Genomic DNA, 15,991 nt, shown 5'->3' with positions numbered 1-15,991 from the left:
ATAGATGGGGGTTATCTTTTACTTAAGACGTCCTATAATACTTGTTTATTTGATTCCAAATGTTCTCTTGAAAATGGATGGAAACAATGCATTGTTACAAGCCATTGTTACATTGATCTTTGATAACTGTTGACTGGTGACTTCCTTTCCTCATTATAAACAACATACCAATTGAGCTGACTTTGGGTGAAAGCATCCAAATGACAGATTCAAAGCCATATAATCCGACTTGTTTAATGGGAACATAATTAAGTTAAAAGGGCATTTTTGTGAACATCTTTTATGTAATTCAAAAGAAAACATCAATAAAGCAGTTCAGAAATTTATTAATAAGAATCATGTACTATATACTAAATATATACCAGGTATAAGCAACATAAAAGCAGAGTGCAATGCTTGCCCTCGAGCGCTCACCTGAGTTAATGGCAAACAAATTGTAGAAACCATTACCTTGTGATCTAGTTTTAGACCCCACTTTACTCAGAATAAAGCATGGTAGTTATTTTTATTTTATAGATAAACATTCTGGCAAAATTTCATCAAGACCGAGTCATACATGTAGCCTCTAGAGTGGTGGCAAGGTTTTTCTAAACTTTAACCGGGTGACCTAGTTTTGGATGCATGTGGCCCAGATTCAAACTCAGCGTAGTTATTGTTAAGATAAGCATGCTGGCCATGATTCTTCAAGTCTGAGTCATAAATGTGGCCTCTAGAGTGGTGACAAGGTTTTTCTAAGATATGATCTGGTAATCAAGTTTACAGAAGTACATGAATCAGACTTCAAACTCAGCCTAAAAAGATTTAAAAAAAATAAGAATCAATCTGGTAACCTTTTTTTCGAACGCACACTATGCAGACTCAAATTGCGCATAGACTTTTTCAAAATATACATTCTGACCAAGTTCATAAATATTGAAAAATAAATTTGGCCTCTTATGTGGTAAAAAAGAATATTCCAAGAGTCGATCTAGTGACCTTGTTTTTGAAGCACCTGAGCCAGATTCGAACTTTCCATAGTTAATGGCCATATAAACATTATGACCAATTTCATCATGATTGAGTCATAACTAAGGCCTTCTGAGTGGAAACAAGTGTTTTCTAAGATTTGACCGGGTAACCTAGCTTTTTACGCATGTGACTAAGATTCGCATTCAACATATTTGATCACACATGCTGCTTTAAAACTGGTACTTGTGAACGGCTGTAAGTAGTTGACGCATACTGGATAACGCACACAACAAACACCGCACGACGCCGGAATAATGATGATCACAATAGCTCACCTTGAGCACTACGTGTTTAGGTGATTTACAAACAAAATTAATATTTTTATTTTTATATTTCTGAATATCTGAATCTGATTAAAGCACATACACAAATTAATGGCACTGACGTATCATTTGACTACACTCTGTGCACGCTCACGACACAATAATTCATCCGTAACAATCGGATGCTTGAGCACGTGAGTAATGTATTGTTTCATTTCACTTTTTTAAACATGGAAATAGTTAAACGCGATATAATTTTAAATAATATTATATTTTAATTTCATAATTGTAGGTACATTTATGCACCTGGGGGCCGTTTCATCAAAGATCGTACGACAATCTTAATTTACGACCTAATTTTGGAGACTGAAAATACAAAAGCTGTTCATCAATATGCATTCAAAATATAAATCATATGTGAGAAAACAATGAAATGAATAGATATACGGAAAAATAATAGTATTATTATTTGGTGTTTAGTTAAAATGCGTCTTCGAAATATGTGTCGTATTTCAATTTTGTCGTACGATCGTTGATGAAACGGACCCCAGGAAAACATACATTGTCACGTGCCAAAATGATTCAACCATACCAATCCAACGTGCTATAGCGTCCGATTGTCATGGACGAATTAATTTAATGTGAGCTTGCACAAAATGTTGTCAAATGATCTCAGTCACAAATTTAAATCAAAATCTGTACTAAAATAACTTATATATTCAAGTCTGAAAAGATTTGTGTTACAAAAGTCTCTGAAGTGTATACCGCATCAAATATATAGTCTAATTTTAGCGTCACTGTAATATTTATGAAAGCAAAGCAAATTCACAAACAATATCAGTATATTAAGTGTATCACCAATCGATATAAAACATCACACATGTCCAAAGAACAAACCGAGATTACTAAATAAATCAGTCTTTTTAAATAACACTAATTTAAGAAGTGTAACTCATTTTCGGTTGTCTTGATTACTTCTATGTAAATGGTATGCCTGAAATATAAATACAATATTACACAAACTTTCACATTCAAATTTTTGTACAATTTTTGAAATAAATGCACTTCTTATAATGAAAGTTTATGAACACACACAGACACTGGGATGTGAACCTATTGCTATTTCTTTATATTGTTTTATCGCACTTCAGTTTTATAGCCAACCATGAGTATGGCTCCGGATTTGGTAAACACAACGGTAAAGGAAAGCGTATATGTTCTCTCTTAAAGAAGTTTTATAAGTGTTTCTCCTTTATTTTCAACTATAACATGATTGAATAGTATCACATTATTTTCCGTAAAGGATTTATTATGGTAAGGATAATGTTATGGATTTATTTTGCTTAAACTATCAATGCGAAAGCATTTTTAACGTAAAACGTAAGACTGAAATGTTAGTATGCACTGTCAAATTTCTATATAAAACATCTAACAGAAAGTCATTGTTTTGACTTTTAATTAACACCGCCCCCTTTCAATCTATTCAATTTCATGTTACAAAATTGCTGATACTATGGAGACGATCAGAATTTCGGCCAATATAAATTAGACGTATTTGCAATTGTAAATGCATCTTAAATTCCGTCGTTTCGTATTTGTGATACTTTCGAGTTAGACATTTCCTTCCAAAGAGTTTCCAAAGTCGTTCCAACGATAGATCTATCTCGTACTCACTACTTATTTGTTAATACAAGTTAGCTATGTCGTTAAAGGGAGATTATACGATTTTGTCAAATAGTTATGAATTATATATAAAATGTGTAAAAAACTTATTATACATAAATTTGAATATAAATTGAAATAAAAATTTAAGAAGACCATGTGTCGAAAAATTCGAAATAAGCCAGATATTTAATTCTGAAATAGAAAATGTCTGCATGGTCGATTTCGCCAGCATGCATATTATGCATGTACGATGTGAATCTAAATTTAGTTCTACGGTTATTATTATTATTATTATACCACATTTATATAGCACCCTTTTCATTTTGAGTTGTGACCGTTAGCTCACGACTAAATTTACAGAGCAAGTTTTGCAAGTCAGTCTGCTTTTTACTACGCTAAGAACGGTAACTGGAAGTCACTACGCTAGGAACGATTACCACTGCCTGTTTATATTTCACTTGTACACTGCAGCAGACAGCCTGTAATTATGTAAACAATTGGTTTAAGAGCTTGTGGGACATATTGGCCGGTCTAGTGTTTATAACAGCTTGTGCGACGACATTGGCCAGTTCAATAAAATATGTACATATTGGCTGCCTTCAGGGAAAACGGGGCTTAATGCTGCGTTAAAAGTCTGTTATGTTGGCAAAATTGTTTCTCAATAATTTAAAGAAACTAGATAAAGTATTAGATACACATAACACAACACGTACATGATTATAGGCTTGTTATTCTTTAGAAAGGCAACCAAAATTCTAAAGATGGTTGCCAGTGCAGCAACCAATTGGGAAAAAAGAGACATATTGTTGTTATTTTGCCTAAGTTATCTCTATACCATACATATGAGGATTAACAGTCACAAACATATCGACCTGTGCTGTAAGACACACTCTTTAAAAATGTGTTCATTTCAAACTTGCGATATAAAAAGCTTTAACATAAGTTTGAAAACTGAGTTGCTTCTAAGATTATGCAATGGCGAACAACTTCAGTGTATTCAACGCTTTGATAAATTCCTGCAACTATATCTATTTATACGACACACGAACACTAACTCTTATCCTAATAAAAAGGCGAATGCTTCGGATATTGTTGGAAAATATGTACGAAATACCTTCGTTACAATCGGATCGGGACGCTTATTGGTCTTTGCCTATTTTGTGTTATTGCAACATATTTTATCAATGTATTACAATTTAATACATATAAAAATCATATACACATATACAAATCGTATAATCTCCCTTAAACATTACCTATTCATTCGTTTTCAAAAATGTGTAAGTAGTTCCCAAAGTCGTCGATGAATGACTAAGAGATTCTCCAAAGCAGGTTATCTATACCCGATTACTTATTTAGTTACTAAGACTTTGGAACTGGTTACTAAGTCGTGATAATAGGTTGATAAACACCAACACATGTCACCACCGTAACAAAATATGAGAAGATCATTCAAGGATATTTATTAAATCGTAACCGCAGAAGTATTGTTAAATTCTTCTTCATTGTATATGTATTCAACATTTCTACCGTATCAGGATGATTTGTTCAGGCATTCACACTTTTCCTCGGCCATATTGGTTGATTTAGTCATTACTATGTGCAGTTTCTTAGTAACTTAAAACTGACCTCATGGGTTCAAACATATTTTAGTTTAAACTTATTTTTTACGCTCCTTTGCATCGAAAGCCTTGGATTGATCAAGACATTATCGAGTCGAACCACTACTTGCTGTCTTTGATAATGCTCTTCTTAAGGGGCCCGATTGAGGATGATCTCTGGGACCTCGCGGTTGCTATGGGAACGCCATTTACACTACACAATCCGAGCATGGTTTTGGATAAAGGACTGAACTTATCATAGATACAAATTATTCCATAACCAATTGCAAAAGACATCATATTGCCATGACAAGGTTCAAACTCACGATTCCACGAATGTCAGCCCAGCACTCAAAGACTGGCAAGTAAACATTCGAATGTCGAAACTTGAAAAATAATTAATTTTACTTCTGATTTGTTGTAATGCAAGTCTCCTAATTGAGACTTAATGTATATATTAAACGGTTTCAACATCTGCAAAAATGACTTATTTCTGACGCGACATGTTTTCTGTTAATAAAAGCTTTGTGGAAAAATTAAAGATAGCCATCTATTGAATTTTAACGCAAACACCACTTTTAAAAACGGCATATTTCTTTTACAGGTTTAACATGATTATTTACCAGTCAGGTTTTGTTTACTAGGTTACTTGCACTTAACCAAAATTACTTAAATAGTAATATAATTACAACAACCCCAGCTTAAATTATGATATGCTCTTAAAATAAAATATGCAATTGCAGAAACAACGAGTTTGAATCATAATGTTTTAACGAAAAATATACGAATGGCGACGGACGACGGACGGAAGACGCTGACTAAGCAAACAAACATTAACCCTTCGGTGAGATAAAAAATAATTAAGAAACATGTTACCCCAATAACTAATTGTTCTCAAGTAGAAGTGTGGTTGATTGGTGTTCAAAAGAAGTTCGTCTAAAACAAAAAGATATATTAATTCTTCATAAAGAAACATGTTTTTATTAGATGCTAACAAAACATGAATTAAGGTGAATTGTCAGTGCACATCATGCTAATGGTAACATATAGTTCTTGTCTTTACATATGAATATCTGTTGGAATAATGCAGTAACTGTTAAAGATAACATTTTTCATGAAGTATATATATATATATATATATATATATATATATATATATATATATATATATATACATGTATATCAATTCTAAACTAGAACATGTACGATGCAAACAAAATACATAAAATCAAGAAGTACAAAACGATCCGAAATGCTGCTTCCGGAGCACAGCCCTTACAGCTTTTTTATGTGGGAGCCAAAATGGCGTGTACATATATAAGGGGCTTACTCTTTGTTCCATAACATGTCACGAATAAATAATCGTTACTGCTACAGCCCAAAGCATTTAAGAGGCCATCGTGACTGCAGTTGTACAGAGTATTTTCCGTTGATGTGCACATCAGATTTGCAAGAATAAACGATAAACTTTCTCTTTCCATTTCGCAGCACTGTCGATTATAGCTAGCACTTGGAATGGATCTAAAGATAATAGGAAAGAAATATGTTACACACGAGTTTTTCTGAAAGCTTTTTTATGACATACATGCAGATTTTCTACTGTTTGATATTCATTAACTTTTCAATGCAGAATGTATTGTTTATTATTTTATTATTTTCACCCTTGGAAAGCGCCTTACGTCTCTAAACGAAAGACCAACGCACAATCAAATGCATGTTTGAAATTTGGAAAGTACACTTTATTTGTTTACTTTAAACATTATGTCATTTCTACGATTTTAACAGATGGCTCACCTTAAAACCACAGTCCACCGAGATAACGACACAATAGTTGCATGTGACACGTCATGTGCCGCATATGTTTCAGTTTATACAATTTATTAACGACAATAGTTATAAGTCAAACCCCACATTGCCACAAAAACATATATTGTCTTAAACGAATTATAAAGCTAGGCTGTTGGTATGTGAATTTCTTATAAAAAAACAGTCCATTACAATGAATGTTTGTTGGACTTTGTCCAAAGTTGGCTAGGTATAAACTATATTATACTGCTAATGTTTTGCATGGAATATTAACGTCGTCCAAAGATTGTTGCCGGATTTGTGACGTCCTGCGCTTTACCATGCAGATATTTGTGTAAGTTGTATTATCAACTGTTAGAAGCGATTGCTTGTGATGAAACAATGCACAAACATATTTATTTAGATGATATTAGATGTCAAATGTAGCAAGAACTTAGTAAATACCGGACTATACCGTATACCTATCGTAAAGGTTACACTTATTATAAAGCCAAACAGTTCGGGAACTCACATTCCTAGCCACCGACATGCAACTGTAGCAGCATTTTTGCCCCAGCCCTTGTCGTCCTTGTCGCCCTTGTCGCATACTCTGTACCACCTGCCCTGATAGAAAAGCTCAACAAGACCAGAGTACGATCTCGGCCCCCCTCTGATTCGAATACCTCTGGCTTCATCCGTTAAAGTGCTTTCTATTAGGAAAGAACAAACATAAGATCATGGTAAATAGTATACAGCGAGTATTACAATAAACACGTTGCTGATGACAAACAGATATATAGATCTTACTATGTGCCCAACATTAATGCCTTGCAAAGCTGTTTAATTAGTTTGCTTTTGAGTTTCAATCATAAGTGATGAAACAAACTTTAACTTCAAACGACTTTTATTAAAATTGGATATATATATGTAATGTTACTAGTTTCGCAAAAAAACACAACTTAGATCAAACACTTATTGATAAAGGTAAAACGATCTTGATCAGTTATTTTAACAAAAATCTTTTTATTAAATCAGAACTGTTTGTTTTTAGTTCAAAGAAAAATCAGGATTTATTATTTTCTTTATCTATACGTTTAAAATACGAAAAAAACAACAATTATAAACATTGAATAAAACAAAACCAGCGCAGTATTTGGCAGAACCAAATAAAAAAAGCAGATATACTGGCAAAAGCCCATTTGGGAATAAATAATGTTCTCACCAACATACTGCCATGAGACTAAATTGTTCATTTGAGTCTTATTCCAACCACAGTTGCCCTCATAACGGTTACAGGAAAAAGGATCTACAGGACAGAAGTCAGACACCTTTAATATCAAAATAAACACATTATAGGAACATAGCACGATAAATGTTAATGAAAACATAAACAATTGTAGACATTGTATTGGCATTCCCAATTTGGCAACGAACAATAAGTGTTATTGATAATGACCCTACATGCCGCACTTGTAATGATTGGGTGAATTGATTCACAACGTGTATGTGATTGTTAATGAATATAATAAAAAAATCAACACAACATTGTTATGGCAAACAAACCAACAACATTTCTAAGTTAAGGTTTTGTCTAACTATTGCTGTATCATTTAACACCAATTTCACAATGATCCGATTTTATAGTGATCATGTAACTAGTCATGCCCACTCTGACTTTCATATGTGAAGATCCGTAAGCTATATGAGTAAAATGTATCGGTCATTTGATATTGGTGTGCTATTCAAGTGGACACTTATCACTAGTCATGACCAACACAATGAAGACATCTGAAGAACGTATGCCTTAGTCACCTTTAGCCACTTTCCAGACAAATATTTGAAAAACTGACTGTGTCGTAATCTTTTGTATGTTTTATCTTCGCCCTTAACTTTTTAATCAATAAAAAAATCTACATAAATCACTTCAGACTATTATATAAAAATGTTATATATTCAAAATAAAACAAGTGGGTTCCCCCCTTAACAATTTAAGAACAAAAGCTTTACATACTCGGGCAATTCTCCGCAAGCTGCACATTGTCAATCCCGATATCCGACGTGATTTTGAAGCCGCGGACCGCTACAAAACGTAGCTCATTATGAAGGCTAGAGGCGACAATTGAGAGCATTCCAAAACACTCTGTTACCCATGTGTTAACCCTGCCAGGTAGGTAGGCGTAAGTTTTCAGTGTGGAATGCAATTTAAGATGGAAATACATCGTGTGTCGTAAAAAATGACAAAAAACGTTAAGCGGACTTTCTATACCTATATTTAGAAGATGTTAGAGCAAGCTAACACCATTTTTGCATCAAATGTTAAAATAAATGATCTCATTTAAAACTGTTGTTTTCTAGGATGTGGGCCAAGAACAGTATATTCTGGTTAGCTCGAAAACAACAGTCTACCTTCTTAAAGCTGAATTAGTGTAATAATATCGCCGTGTGATAATATGTTATGTTTATAATATTGACCTGTAAATACAGACAATATAACAATACTATCATACTTATATCGCAGTTCCTGCCGGTTGTGACAGGCCGACACGTACAAGTGTAGTTGTTCACCAAGTCCTTGCAGATACCTCCGAGCGTACAAGGAGAACTGTCGCACTCGTCGATGTCTGGATCACATGCAATTACAAATTCACAACTTGAATTCAGCTGTTTTGGTTTGTTTCGCTTGTTTTCAAAGATTCATTTGAAGCAAAAACGTTGGATGATGACTTGTTGATGTCATGCTTTGGGTAAATGTTGCATTATTCAAAATGAAAATCAAAGATCGAAGATGACATAAGAAAAACATACTATGCTATTATTCATTATCTAAAAACCTGCATCGTTATTGATTTGTTCGATCAGTTTCCTATAATTGCAGTTCGATATCACTAGTTTAGCGGTTTAATGACTTTATACAAAATAGTACTTGACACGGTGCATATTGTTTACGACTTTGTTAACAGAACCGTTATAATATATATTCCTGATAATGGAAATATAAAACCAACTCATTGGAAATACTCATTGGCTGGTGAGAAGTTTAAACTTTTAGTGACTTTTGCCGAAACCGTTTACTCATAAAAGTTTGAAATAAAGATCTGGAATGTAAATGAAATGGATCCGGTTTTAGGCACGAATATTCCCCGACACCTCTATTGCTTATGATTATATAATTTCAATTAGTTTAAATTCATAACGTGCTCATAGAAAAAATAGCAAAAAACACATCAAACAACTCACGAGTCTTCCTCTTCTTTATTTACTTCTGATCCCTGATCGACGGATGGCGATAACAGCAAAAGCACAACACAACTCAATACATTCTCCAGATTGATTCTTACTAGTTTGGTTTGCGATTGAGCTTCTTTGTTTGATAAATTTACCCAAAGATAACTTCCAACAGAAACCATATACCAACCTCCAACACGTGTTAACGCAATGACGGCGCCGACAATGACCCCAACAATCAGTACACATGTCACAGTGACGGCGACGACAATTATCACTCGTCGGCGTCGGCGGTCGGAGGTGCGTCTTGTTTTCCTGTGAGATATGTTAACACTCTTTCTTTTGTTTATGACTTATTACATAAAATGATTTATGATAGTGAATTAAACGCCATTGGATTTTGTAAGAGCTAAGTCAATTGATAATTACAGCTTCCAGATCCTCTTTTTCTTTATTGTTGTTTTCTGCAAAAGATTTATTATTAATCCCAGGGCATTACGCTTAAGGTTGCCATACGACTGCTCAGAAGAGACTCAGCTCAAATAGAAAATATCACAAAAATTGCACAGCAAGGCTGATCTTGAACGACATGTCATGCACGTGGACCCACGACATGCCTCGGTTTTACATATGTATGTTACTTTGTAATACTCCGAAGCAAATAGTGTAAGTTATATTCTAAGAGATTCCGTGTATTATACTATTCAACGATTTGGTTATACTACGTCTGAATGACAATGCTTTATTGGAAAATAACAGATGTTTATAAATTTGAAACTATAACGTTCACGTCCCTAAAAGATGTCGACATAAACGAAATTACATATTATGTTCCACTGTGTGTCGGCTTTACAAGTGAAATTAGTGACATACCAAAATTATGTTAATGTCCATATGTTTTGACAGTGAGCTATAATAAAATTTCATGCTAAGTTGTGATTGTTCCGATTTACCTTCATGCAGTTATTAAATAATTGATGTGTTTTTAGCACGGCAATATAAAATCTATATGGTAATATCAAACCACGTGATAGTGATTGATTTATTCTTTTTGAGTTATATTTTATGGCGTAAATAATTTCTCTCTTTTGCATTGTAAATGGTAAAATCAAGCTCAACAATTAAAACGCTTGCTATAAAATTCAAGGAAAGTTCAAATAAAAAAAACATCCTTCTGAATCTGGGTCGATTTTAAAGCTAAGAAAATGCTAACCATTCAGCATCATAAAAGGGCAGTAAAATAGCGAATACCTGTTAAAAATTTACTGGTTGCACGTACGTAAAATGTCAAAAAACCGAGCTGTTATGTATTTATTTGAGGAAGTGTTTCGACATTAATTGATGCTATATAGGATCTATATACTAAGACGTTCTAGTAAGTTGTCATGACGATATTTAATAATAACGAAAGGGGATTTTATAGATTTTGCCATGATTTTGAACAACTGATGCTTGTATCACCACAGATGAATGATCAAGATTTTAAGACCACGCCAATAAAGAGCGACATCTTAAAACAGCGCATTTCACAACGTATTGAAGACCGTACAACGTGAATATCATGGGGACATCTTAATGTTTACTCTCAGTGTGAACACATGGTTCTATTGCTAACAAAGGAACCAACGCCAGAAGATTTTGAAGGCTAATAAGTTACGCAAAACTGGACAAAATACTTACGATGTTAAACACTATAAAGCGGGTGCATGCAGTTCATCTATATGACGTGCTAAATAGCGCATCCGAAGTCACCAATACTTCGGCACACTAAGCCATCAAATGGAAACACTTCTGTAGTTAATACCTTGTGGCCATTATGACCAATAGAAGTCCTGAGAGAAATGATAACGCTGGAACCAACAACAAAATTACAAACAACGACGCAAATATCAACCACGGTGATTCAAACAGAAACGACAATTGACGACGCAATATAAACATCGGAACGCAGATCTGAATCACCAGACGCATGCGAATCGCCACGGACGAGTTGACAATCGGCTCATTTTCTGGACGACGACAGTGACTTCAAATAAACATCGTATTCGCCGCGAGCGACAACTTCAATACTACATGGACGACACCAGATGTACTGATGGCCAGCGATCAACATGTGATGTGCTCCACTACATCTCGATTGATATTTTCGTTGTGTAACAATACCTAATGTTATTTATTTCAGCTGAGGCATTCGTCAAAATCTTATTGTTAACCGCATATTTTCCATCATATGTGTGTTTATATGACTGATGTTTTCGTGTAATTATTAATTCAATAGTTAAAATTTTAAAGATTTTTTTAAATCATAAAATAAAAAAAATCAAATTAAGGGGTGGGGGGAAGGTTGTGTTACGTAACAGAACAATCTGCGCATTATTGAATAAATATAATTATCTAAATAAGTATAAATGTAATAAACCAAATTTAATACAATCTTCAATATGCAGACACGCCTAAATCAACATTTCATTAGCCTCGGGTTATCAAACGTCAATTAGTATCGGACACGAATATTGGCTTACCTTGTGTTCAGAATTCGGTCAATTCCGTATGTATTCGTTATGTGTCCGTTGCATACATCATATTTACGTTGCAGTAGTTAGAGATATGATTTTTCAGATTTTGCACGCGTTACCGTTTGATAAATGTATTTCGTTATCAGTAAAAAGCCACTCTTACGCGGGCAGCCTACCATCGAAGGCTCATTATTGTTTGCTGTCGCGGGCAGGGCCCGTTGCGGATCTTCGCGTTTTATCTTGAATTTGACAAACATTTGAAAGCGTTGTGTTGTGTTAATAAGCAGAAATAAAACTTTAAGAAATCTGAAATGAACTTTGTTTACGTTTACGTGTATTGTGTTTCTCCTTCAACTACGTGACAGGTTGTTGCTGTGGTCTGCATGGGAACTTCATTTAATAAATTCTGTTTTGATGGTCTAAGGATAATTTGTTTTGTTAAAAACGTCTCATGTCATTTAAATTTCCGCACAATTTTCTTTCTTAGACGACAAAAAAGAAGTTTTATATTAGTAGCAAACACGCTTATTTGGTCTTCTTAAAGATATCCAAATACCGTATATCTGCGCGTCGTTGTCGTGCTTTCTTTTCGCGTGTGCGATGCGACCCCACCACGTCGTCAGCGTTTTGTTTTTCCGTTTTCACATCGATGCTTCGGTATTCACGCGGTAACCGGCGACGTCAATGCGTCTAAAATATGTTCTTGGCGTGTCTTCTGCGACTCTATTGAGACATAAGCGTATGAAGACGTTTCAGTGCGGAAATCGCAGAGTCTCCTGACATCTTAAAACCCTTTATCAGCGTTTTCACCGCGAGTAAAGTACGAATGTTACGTTCGTGTATCATTCTTTGCGTTGATGTCACTTTGCGTCTTAGCCTATGGCGTCTTAGGGGAGATCCAATGGCTTTCTTGCCAGAATGGACGCTGCAAGAACATGTCCACAGCGGTCGTAAAACTTATTACATTTAGACGTCTGGATGACGTCTTCATGCGTTCTCGCATTCCCGCGACGATTCCATTGCATCCTTGGCGATCCAGCTGCCTTCTTTGTCGCGATAAATTAAGCAGTTAGCGTGTCTGTCCGGTACACGTGACGGGGAATAAATTGAACATTTTCTCATAAGAAGTCAGGTTCTATAGAGCCTATACTTCGTAACGGTAAATTGATAAATGAATTGTCAGGCGAATTTAGCAAAAGTTTTAATTTATATTGCCAAACATTGATAGCAAGAGTAAATGAACATAATCGTATACCACTCAAATGTACTTAGATTTAGAGATGTTAAACACACCGACGCAACTGGCACGATAATCTTCTCCACCCTAGGCACCGATATCAGAACAGAACAGAACAGAACAGAAGTTTTTATTTTGACTTAAGCATAACAAGCTTATCGTCATATACAAATACATGATAATGTTACAGACATGCGTGATGAATATAAATAATAACATTGTATAAATTACATTCATCAATTCATAAATCACTCATCCCTGGAGAGTGAGAGTGCTCTAATTGCAAGTTATAATGTGACATGGAATACATATAAAAACATAACCACATTTGATACATCCATGGTTAACAAACAACATGTAACAAGCAAAGTACACTCAATTGTTAGTGTAAGCTATAGTTCTTCTTAACAATCATGTGATAATAAACAAAGTGTTATCTCTTTTTTTGAAACATGATATACAATAGATGGCTAACTTTCTAAGTGTCGTTTTCTTACTAGTATTAAGGAGTTTAATAAATTTGAACATACTAGGTCGCTTGTAATAGAATTCTGGGATATATTTGATTATTTCTTCTAGGTATAACGGACATATTAGTATGAAATGGTACTCATCTTCGATATCGTTACAGCTACACAAGGGGCATATTCTTTCGTTCCTGTCAATATTATGATGTCTGCCTGTTTCAATTAACAATTTATGAGATGAGAGACGCATTTTGGCAATAATCCTTCTATGTTTTTTGTTTTCAATTAAATCTAAATACGATGACCTTTCGAATGTAGGTTTCAATTCTTTATACATATATAACGATGTTGACGAATCAATGTTAGTCCTCCATTCAGCTACATACTGATCTCGCAATCTTATTTTTAATAAAGGGATGAATTTGTCGATATTAATAGATTCTGGGAATAACCATACATCTCCAAATCCTGAATGGTTAAGTATATCGCGAACTTTTGATGACCAATTCACTGTATTATTTCTTTGAACGATTTCCGATCTTTGCATATTTATAACAGTGTGTAAAATACAGTTACTTTGTTTTGTTTGATATAGTTTTAGAAAATATTTAACATTCCTAAATAGCGTCCAATGATTAAAGGGAAACGACCGACTTCCGCATACAATGACAATGAATTAGTTGACATCTTTACATTTAATAATCTTTTACAGAATTTTCTGTGAACACGTTCAATATTATCGGCAGTTATAAACCCCCATACTTCACAATTATAATTCAAAATTGACGCAACATATGAATCGAATAACTTGAACATGATATTGATTGGGACTACCATCTCTTTTGTTATAGAAAACAATCTATTCATTGCTCTTGACGCTTTACCATACAAGGTGTTTGTGGCTGGTATGTATGATCCGCCACTAGATAAGACGATACCTAAATAGTTAAAGTTACTAACTATTTCAATTTCATTGCCTTTGAATGTCCATTTATAATTTTTGTTCAAGACACCACCCTTTCGAAAATCCATTATCTTTGTTTTATCAATATTTACAGTTAAGTTCCACTTATTACAATAAATTTCTAGGTTGTCTAAAGATTGCTGTAAGCCTTCTTTGGTTTCGGAGAAAATAACTGCATCGTCCGCAAATAGGAGTAGATAAACCGATAATTGATCAAGTGTTATACCAGCGTTTAAACCGTTTTGAAGACATAATTCTATATCATTCACAAAAAGTGAGAACATGATCGGCGATGTTATTTCCCCTTGCAATAGTCCAACGTTGCTACTAAATAAGTCAGAAAGGGAACTCATGTGTTTAACTTGCAGTTTCACATCATTGTACATCGAACGAATAATAGCCATTAGCTTGCCATCAACTCCTGATCGAATCATTTTGATATCAGTATCTACGGAATCGATCGATGCCAGAGATTTGGTAAATAGGCCAAACGGAAACCGGAAATCCCAGACCCCGTGACATAGTTATCAAGTTTAACAGTTACAGAGCACGACAGAAGGGCTACATGCTCCACTCTACTCTTAAAACGTCTGGATACGCCGGGTCGTACTTAAATGAGGATCTTAGGAAAACGTGGAGCGATCTGCTCTTCAAAGCCCGTAACATTCTTCAACTTGGCAAGGTCGACGGCGTCTGGACCCCAGACGGCACCATCGACAAATCCTAGACAATCACCAGAATCGAATCACCATACGATTTTGAGCAATTCACCTTAGATATAAACTAACAATTAAATTTTATCCACCCTAGGCAACCTCGAAACGTCGAATATTGACTTTATTCCAAACCATGGAAAACTCGTGTGCTATTTGTGTAATGTTAATAATGTAGCACGGTTATCATTGTGGTTTAACATTTCCATGCACATTTGTTTGTAGCATTCTTCCAATACAGAATTGCAAATGCTACACTCAAACCATGCATGTGTTTTTTTTGGTTTTGGTAATACAGTTACTACGTATATTGTTCGACGTCCACATCGTATATGATGTATACATGTATGTATATATATATTTTTTACTTATAATCTTGCGAAGTATTATAGCTGGAATTGAATTAATGCGCATAACTTTTTCCGACAACTTTATTCGGATTGCAATAGTCATAAGGAGTTACGTATATAGTACGACACACGCATCATATAAGATATCTACATGCGCTTATACATAAGGCCGACGTATAGTTTATATATATAGCAAT

General features: G+C 34.5%; 1 protein-coding gene across 1 annotated transcript; it reads right to left on the bottom strand.

Annotated features, from left to right (window-relative positions):
• Positions 1-1,589: 1,589 nt before the first annotated feature.
• On the bottom strand, positions 1,590-11,362 carry LOC127844828 (neurogenic locus notch homolog protein 1-like). The gene is made up of 9 exons (XM_052375336.1): positions 11,352-11,362; positions 9,738-9,862; positions 8,830-8,943; positions 8,334-8,402; positions 7,545-7,628; positions 6,855-7,032; positions 5,868-6,058; positions 5,414-5,473; positions 1,590-2,265 (listed from the first exon to the last, which is right to left on the bottom strand). Exons 1-9 carry the CDS (start codon positions 11,360-11,362, stop codon positions 2,249-2,251), a joined length of 849 nt encoding a protein of 282 aa, XP_052231296.1. The 3' UTR covers positions 1,590-2,248.
• Positions 11,363-15,991: the final 4,629 nt, after the last annotated feature.

The sequence above is a fragment of the Dreissena polymorpha genome, chromosome 9 (assembly GCF_020536995.1).
Source record: "Dreissena polymorpha isolate Duluth1 chromosome 9, UMN_Dpol_1.0, whole genome shotgun sequence".
Taxonomy (NCBI): Eukaryota; Metazoa; Mollusca; class Bivalvia; order Myida; family Dreissenidae; genus Dreissena; species Dreissena polymorpha.
This window is presented reverse-complemented; position numbering and strand designations above follow the sequence as displayed.